The sequence below is a fragment of the Populus nigra genome, chromosome 14 (assembly GCF_951802175.1).
Source record: "Populus nigra chromosome 14, ddPopNigr1.1, whole genome shotgun sequence".
NCBI lineage: Eukaryota > Viridiplantae > Streptophyta > Magnoliopsida > Malpighiales > Salicaceae > Populus > Populus nigra.
In genome coordinates, this window is record NC_084865.1 from 1698697 (window position 1) to 1708140 (window position 9444).

Sequence of the window (9444 nt, forward strand, 5' to 3'; positions counted from 1 at the left end):
TTAGGATTTAACCCGATAAGGTAGAGACTCCCTCACGAAGGGAGATCTACCTTGAACCTTAGAAAAGACCAACGAATAAAAACTTGACCTAGAAAAATAATCAAACAACAATGCAGCTTACCTTAGGTAGGGTGCACTGGGGGTGATGCGTCTTCCCCTTGCACAACCAGTCCCTTACTCAGACTCTCGCAGACCATAGGTTCCTAGTGACCATAATACTAGGTGGCGACTCCAACGAACCAAGCAAAACACTATAATAAAATAAAAAATCGCCAACAAACACCGCGCGGATTTTGACTTGCGACAATTCTGAATGTCAAATTTGACACTTCGCATTGTCAAAGAATCATCTCAACCTAATAACTTAAGCTATTAGGTGAGGTCACAAGATATGATTTATATTATTCTCTAACATACCCCTCAAGTGAAAGTCTTCGGGTTTGAAACTTAATTGCACATATCTATATTACTTTGTGGTTGATTTTTTTATCAAATAAATAGGGATAGAGAAATTCGAACTCGTGACCGTTTGGTTATCAAGACTCTGATACCATATTAAAAAATTATTTCAATCCAATAATTTAAACTATTAGGTGAGATTATAAAATATAATTTATATTATTTTTTAACATTCATCACTTAAAAAAATCATTAGATGCATGATTTTCAACCTTCATCTAGAAAACTGACTTAAAAAAATCATTAGATGCATGATTGTCAACCTTCATCTAGAAAACTGACTTAAAGACTTGGGTAGTGGAAATATCAACTGTTCCTTTTGCAGCTCCTTGTATTGTAAAATCTAGCTAAAACCCACTTACCACAAGATCACGATAATGGGGGCATCTGCCAACTTATCATGGCTTGGTCAATAAACAAGCTGGCCTCACTTATTTCTGACAGAGCAGGTCCAATCTTATTGTTAAAGGAAAGATATTGGACAGCTATTATAATATCATCTCTTCCAATTTTGTTTACTGTTTCCTATTGTATTTGCTGAGATTGAGGCAATCACAGTTATTGTGATTGACCTTCTTAGAATAGATTATTTACTTTTCTAGAATAGATTCTGCAAACTGTATAAATCACGTGTATTACAGCGTTCTTAAGATATACAAGAAACCACAGAGTTTCCAAATCTTTCATGGTATCAGAGCACCAGTATTGGTGAACCTATTCACACCTTCCGCCACCACCAAAATTCAACCAACACAAAACATAAACATGGATGACAACACAACCGACTCACTCACTCTACATAGTTCAAACTCATCGGGTCTTGTTCTCGTTTCCAAGCCTCTTGAAGGACACAATTATGGTCAATGGAGCCGCTCAATGCGTATTGCCTTGAGTGCCAAAAACAAGCTGGGATTCATTGACGGAACCATCACACCTCCAGCAAGCATCGATATCAAATTCGCTGTTTGGCAGAGATGCAACGACATGGTGCTGTCATGGATTTTACAGTCACTGAATCCTGATATTGCAAGCAGTACTGCACTAGTGCATCTATGGTATGGAATGACCTCAAGGATCGATTCTCACAAAGCAATGACTCCAGGATTTTCCAAATCCGCCAAGAAATCGCTGAGCATCGACAAGGGAACCTCACAATTTCAGAATACTATACTAAACTCAAGACTCTATGGGATGAATTAGATTCCTCCCATGAACCCATCATATGCACCTGCGAGGGTTCCAAAACACAAGCCTCAAGAGAAGAAAAGGAGAGAGTCATGCAGTTTCTAATGGGTCTTAATGAAGCTTACTCAACAGTGCGTGGGTCGATCCTGATGATGTCACCAATCCCAGACACACGGCGTGTTCATGGCTTAATCATCCAACACGAGCGGCAAATGGATGTGGCAAATCGGCAGATCGGACCCCATGCTATGCAGACCAGTCGCTACATCAGAGGTGGTACAAGACCCGAGAATCGAATGGCAACAAAATCTCTTGTTGCTGGTCATGGAGAAGGGAAGCACAGTCCTTATCAGAAGAAGTTTCTCAATTGTTCTTATTGTGATGGAGACACCCACACGGTGGAAAATTGTTATTATATCAATGGTTTTCCTGTGGGTCATAAGTTACATGGAAAGAATGTTAAGCCAAAGAATAAGAGACCCATTGCCTACACTGTTGACAGGGATTCCACCTTAGTGCATGACAGTAAGCCAAATGAAAGTCCAACTTTCACCACCGAAGAATATAATCAATTGATTGCTCTCCTACACAACCAATCCGGTAATTTTTCACGTGCAAATGCAACAGGTACTGTTACACCTACTTGCAATCTATCACAGCATAACCCACATTCAAATATATACTGGATAATGGACAGTGGAGCGTCAGATCACATTTCATGTTTTGCACCTACACATAACATACTTCATGCTCCTCATGATTTTGTTGGGTTACCCAATGGAGGAAAAGCAGAAATTCACAACGTTGGGTCCATTAAAGTATCTGAAACAATAACTCTTGATGGAGTCCTTCATGTCCCTCAATTCAATGTGAACTTATTATCTGTGAGCAAATTGACACGAGGATTGCAGTGTATTGTGATTTTCTTTGATAAGTTTTGTATTGTGCAGGACGTGACCACGGGGAGGACGATTGGCCTGGGCAAGCAATTTAATGGGCTCTACTACCTAACAGCTACCCAAAATCCACATCTAGCTCACCATGCCCACCACACCTCCCATCTTTGGCACCAACGTTTGGGCCACCCATCCAACGCTCCTATTCAATTACTTTCAAATAAAATTCCAGAAATTGTCTGTGATCCAAATCATGTTTGTGATGTTTGCCCTTTAGCAAAACAAACTCGTTTATTTTTCTCTCTATCTACTTCAAAATCGTCCACTGCACCTTTTGATTTAATTCATTGTGATATTTGGGGACCGCACGAAATACATACTCATACTGGTGCCCGATATTTCTTAACCATTGTGGATGATTTTACCCGATTTACATGGATCCATTTTCTAAAATTTAAATCGGAAACACAAGAGGTAATTCAATCATTTTTTTCTTGGGTCCACACCCAGTTCAACCTTCCTATCAAATCCTTGCGTTCCGATAATGGGAGTGAATGTATGTCTCTTCTATCTTTCTTTCAAAACAAAGGCACTCATTTCCAACACTCATGTCCATATACACCCCAGCAAAATGGTGTTGTCGAGAGAAAACATCGTCATCTCTTAAATGTTGGTCGGGCACTACGTTTCCAAGCCAACATTCCCTTGCGTTTTTGGGGGGAAAGTTTACAAACTGCATGTTATCTTATAAACCGTCTTCCGACACCCTTACTCAAACACAAATCACCATTTGAGCTATTACATCACAGATCTCCCGATTACTCTATTTTGCGAGTATTCGGCTGTTTGTGTTATGCCACCAATCTTCTCCCTAAGCACAAGTTTGATGCACGGGCTCGTCAATGTGTGTTTTTTAGTTACCCCCTCGGTCAAAAAGGCTACCGTCTTTATGACCTTACCACACAAAAAAAATTTTCCTCCCGAGATGTGGTTTTCCATGAACACATATTCCCTTTCTCTACATCCCCACCCGAAACCCAGGATGACTCTACTGTGCTACCCAACCCCTCCCCTGACCCATTACTTCTCTATACACCCATCCCTAACCAAGCCCCACCGCCCCAACCAGTCTTCCTTGATTCCACTTACAGTCCCCCTCCTCCTTCCCTGCTTCCCATCAATCCCGCCCCACCTACACCCATCACTGGCCTATCCTCACCTCCTTCATCCATCATCCCACACCTTCCCTCTACATCCCCCACTCCTTCCATGGCCGCCCATCCACTGCCCATTCGTCAATCCAACCGCCCCACCAAACCCCCTACCCGCTTCAAAGATTACCAAGCTCATCATGCCGCTCTGCTTGCTTCTGCTGATCCCTCCTCCGGCACGTCTAGCACCCGTTACCCCATCACTCGGTATGTGTCTCACTCCAATTTCTCTGCACCTCATCGTATATTTATCAATCATATTTCTCAATTGGTTGAACCCAACTCCTATGAGGAGGCACGACATCACCCTCAATGGGTCGCCGCTATGAATTCTGAAATCACAGCTTTGGAGGAGAACAACACCTGGTCCTTCACTTCCTTGCCTGCTGGTCATCGTCCGATCGGCTGTAAGTGGGTTTTCAAGGTTAAATACCAGTCTGATGGTTCCATTGAAAGATACAAAGCCCCCTTGGTTGCCAAGGGCTACACGCAGCGTGAGGGCATCGATTACACCGAAACCTTTGCCCCTGTTGCTAAGCTCATCACTGTTCGTTGTCTCCTTATTGTTGTTGCTGTCTGCAATTGGCCCCTGCATCAGATGGATGTGCACAATGCCTTCCTACACGGTGACCTCCATGAAGAAGTCTATATGCTTCCACCACCAGGGTATCGGCGCCAGGGGGAGCACACGGTCTGTCGCCTCCATAAATCCATATACGGTTTGAAACAGGCGTCCCGAAGCTGGTTTTGTAAGTTTTCATATGCCATACAGCACATTGGTTTTTTTCAATCCAAAGCCGATTATTCAATGTTCACACAAACACAGGGCAAATCTTTCACTGTCATTTTGTTATACGTTGATGATATGATAATTACTGGGAATAATGATGCTGCCATCCGAGACCTTAAACATTTCCTCAGCACCCGTTTCAAAATTAAGGATCTCAGCCCTTTAAAATACTTCCTTGGAGTTGAGATTGCACGGTCCAAATCTGGCATTTCTTTTTGCCAGCGAAAGTATACACTGGATATCTTGGAAGATGCAGGTTTGCTTGGTGCCAAACCTGAGAAGATTCCTATGGATGCAAACGTTGCTCTTATGCCTACAGGGAGTGACCTCCTTAAAGACCCTACACGTTATCGGAGACTTATTGGACGATTAATCTATCTTACCATTACAAGGCCCGAAATCACATATGCAGTGAACACACTCAGCCAATTTATGCATGAACCTCAGAAGCACCATTTTGACACAGCACGTCGGCTCCTTCATTACCTTAAAGGAGCTCCCGGCCAAGGGTTGTTATTCTCCTCGAATGGGCCACTGCACTTAACTGCATATTGCGATGCAGACTGGGCACGATGCCCTTTTACAAGGCGCTCAGTTACTGGATATTGTATATTTCTTGGCAGGTCCCTTATATCATGGAAACGCAAGAAACAAGTCACTGTTTCAAGGTCGTCCGCCGAAGCTGAATACCGATCCATGGCAGCCACCGCCTGTGAACTTACTTGGTTGCGATACCTTTTACAGGATCTACAAGTAAGCCATCGACAACCTACCACCTTACTTTGTGACAACAAAGCTGCACTCTATATTGCAGCCAATCCAGTTTACCATGAATGAACCAAGCACATCGAATTGGATTGCCACACCGTTCGTGAGAAAATTCAAAATGGCGAAATCAAGACAGCTCATGTACAAACACAATTCCAAGTAGCTGACATTTTCACCAAGCCACTGCCTGCACCCCTGTTCCAGTCCCATCTTCGCAAGTTAGGAGTAATCGACATTCACACTCCAACTTGAGGGGGAGTGTTAAAGGAAAGATATTGGACAGCTATTATAATATCATCTCTTCCAATTGTGTTTACTGTTTCCTATTGTATTTGCTGAGATTGAGGCAATCATAGTTATTGTGATTGACCTTCTTAGAATAGATTATTTACTTTCCTAGAATAGATTCTGCAAACTGTATAAATCACGTGTATTACAGCCTTTTTAAGATATACAAGAAACCACAGAGTTTCCAAATCTTTCACTTATTGCTCTTGCATGCATGAATTATCACTAATCATGTGGATCATTGCTTAATTGTTGGAACTTAATTATTTTAAAATTGCCCACTCTCTCATATAACCACAATCTCAAGTGCTCAACCTTCCTGCTTATCGATCGGTTCTTAGGATTTTGTGAGTTGACACTAGAAAATTAGAATAAAAATATGATGCGATATTCTATCAATGTTAAAAAAACCTTAAATCAACAATTATTATTTCGATGATGAAAACATGGCATAAAGGGAAGAATATTTTGGAGAAGTACGGGGATAGTTATCACTTATTTAGTATTGCGTTCTAAACGGAATGGGTAAAAAAAATTTAATTTTTTTTAAAATTTTTATATTGTTTTAATGTGTTGATATTAAAAATAATTTTTATAAAATAAAAAATATTATTTTAATATATTTCTAATTAAAAAATATTTTAAAAAATAATAATTACTGTACTTTTAAACCATCTATTAATAAAATTATTTTAGAATTTGCAATTTGATACAAGCAATTTCCCGAGACAAGTAATTAACGATCCAGATTCTTATCACTTCTAAGAGGATTTGACCTTGTAAGAAGGGTTTTTTTTTTTTTGCAAATGAAGTAAAAGAAAGATTTCCAAGGTAAATAAAAAAATAAAAATAAACACATTATAGCTTTAGATAAATGGAAATTGGCAAAAAATCGTAACAATTTTTTTTATTTTTCATTCTTTTGATTTTTTAAATAACTTTTTGAGTTTTTAATAATTTTAAACTAAAACTAATAAGAAGCTGAAATCTGAGCTCTTCTCTTTAAAAATCAAGATTAACAAAAGATTGAGTTGATTATCAATAGAATTACCTCTAACACTCTCTAATAGGGAAAATTATAGGAACTTAATTACTGAAATTAAAACTATAAGAATGTGTTTATCAAAAATCAATACCACAAAGATATCTAATGTCATTAAATTCATGGGATTATAACGAAATCTCGTTTTAAGTATATTTTCAGTCAAATTACGTTGTTTAAATTTGAATGTAACACGAATAACTATGAGAAAGCATTGATTATTGGATACAGCATAGCTCAAAATATTCTGTCTCCTGAAAATTAGTTAACAAACTTAGGGAATTATTTGTTTTTTTTTATTTTAAATGAATATATTTTTTAATATTTTTAAATCGTTTTGATGTAGTGATGTTAAAATACCTTTTAAAATATAAAAAAAATTATTTTAATATATTTTTAAGCAAAAACTATTTTAAAAAATAAATATTATTATCCTTTCAAACATCTTTGGAAAAATCCATGTGCATTTCCATTTCAAATCTGTCTGCTCGCAAATTAAATTAAAATACAGTGAATATTATATAATAGGTCCGGTGATTAGAAGCATTTGATGCTTGGCATTCACCAAAAATTCTTCCGAAAATCACTCCACAAAAAATATGATCCATTAAATTAGTGGATCTTACTAACTAATACAAATTCCAATATAAATTTGTATCGATTGTGATTTTTGGAAAAATCTTTCATAAAATTACCATTATTTATTTATTTTCTCAAGAAATATAGTTTTTGAATCCGGTCTATTTCAAGGCCTGAATTTCAGGTGTTGACCAGGTTACCGGATTGCTCGGGTCAATCTTTATTTTGTAAAAAAATCAAAACGATGTCGTTTTAATTAAAAAAATAAAAGTTCATAGGTTGCAACCGGGTTTTGTCGGGTCACACTGGGTCATGATTTTTTCTATTTTGTTTATCCCCACCTAGTTCCAGTCCTGAATCAGCCGGATCCCAGATTGATCCATTGGATTGGACCGGATTTCAAAACTATGATAAGAATAATATTAATTTATTTTTCAGATACTATATAGTATCTGATTACGTAAGTTGTGCCGAATAAATCCCAAAGACAAGGTGAGTTCCCCTAACTTTAATTAATTCTCAAACATTAAACTAACAACTAAAAAAACTGAATGTGGATTTTAAACAGTAAACTAGCTTAATATATATTTTAAATAGTTTGATAACAAACATTGTTTACTGGCTCAAGTGGCTGGAGTTATATATCAAAAAAAAAAAAAAAAAAGTGAACGACACAAAAACAAGAAAAATGCCCCCGGCTTGAAACAGGCCTCACTGGTCTAGGTGATACGCGTCTAGATAAACAGGCCTAACTGGTCTAGGCTATTTAGACCCGCGCGTCTAGATTCTTTTATACTGGGTCCTATTATTTTTTTTCTCTTTTTTATTTTTGATTTGTTTTTTTTAATTTTATTTTTAATGTCTTGGCCATGTGCTTCGGTTTTATTGTATTAGGCCGGTGACTTTTGTTTTTTTTCATTGGCCTAGAAAAAATTAAAAAACTAATTTCATATCTAATAGAGTTTATAACCATGCTTATAAGTTTGACGGGTTGAGGGCTGACTGGGATGAATTTAGTTTTTTTTAATGTATTTATTTAACAAGATTATGTCGAGATGCTCATATATATATATATATATATATATATATATATATATATATATATATATATATATATATATATATATATATATATAATTTATTTTTAAACTTGAATTAAATAAAAAATCAAGTTGACTGTTAATATATGTATAATAATAATGTTAAATAATAATTATGATCTAAAAAACAATCTTCTAACCCGTGAGGATATCTCAAAGGTATGAAGTGAATTAATCAAACAATACAAGAGAACTTTATTAAGACTTAAAATCAAACAAACACTTGAATTATTCAAGATTAAATTTCATGTGTTCTTAGCTAGGTAGAACACTTATTTCTAGTGTTTCTTTCATATTGATCATTAAACCCTTAGAACAGCACAAGAGCTTAAGCTTTGACAAATGGATAAATCTCATATCTAACCGTACAACTCCCACCGGTAACCCTACCCCCTTCTTTTCCACCAGCAAAACCTTGAAGCTCACTTATAGCACCATTAAGACACTTCTTACAATCAACACTAGAGAGATCCCTTGTGCATTGAGCCATTCCGTAAAGTTTCTTCGATCCCCCAAGGCCCAACTCTCCAGCGGCATACATTTTCCTTGCGATATAAGCCTTGTTTGCCAGTTGGCTCAACAAGTCCTTTGTCTTCTGATTAAATACCACTGGATTGCTCACATTTCGCACGTTATACAAGTAGATCTTGTTTTGGCTGTCAATCTGGCCAAAGAAGTCCTTGTTTGAATACTTCAGTAGACAGTTATCGTAAGCTATGAATCCCCTTTTACCGTATGGGCAGCGCTTGCGGATCTCCCTGGTTGCATCAGCAACACAGGCACTGCAGTCTGAGGATGAGACATCTCCTCTGCAAAGAACGAGCCCATATGGTCGGTCTAGGTTTTTCTGACCTAAAGAACCAAGGGCAAAGCCTTCCTTAGCTGGTGCAAGTTGGTAGAAAGAACTCATTAGAACGTCCAAGCTTGTTTTGTAAGAGCCATAATTAGCAGTTGATTTCTCGTTGCCTGAACAGCTACTGTATAGAGGGTCAACTCCAAGAACATTTTGGAGAAGTAGAGAGAGAGTTAGAAGGTAGAGAGAGGAGGTGAATCTAGAGGAAGACATTGTCTGAACTACTTAATCTATATATCAGAGAGCTGGAATAGTTGGGTTTGATGAGGTTGG

The 9444-nt window shown here is 37.6% G+C and overlaps 1 protein-coding gene across 1 annotated transcript; it reads right to left on the reverse strand.

The window, feature by feature from the left end:
• Positions 1 to 8489: 8489 nt before the first annotated feature.
• On the reverse strand, positions 8490 to 9444 carry LOC133673498 (cysteine-rich repeat secretory protein 38-like). The gene has a single exon (XM_062094349.1). It carries the CDS (start codon positions 9382 to 9384, stop codon positions 8647 to 8649), a length of 738 nt encoding a protein of 245 aa, XP_061950333.1. The 5' UTR covers positions 9385 to 9444; the 3' UTR covers positions 8490 to 8646.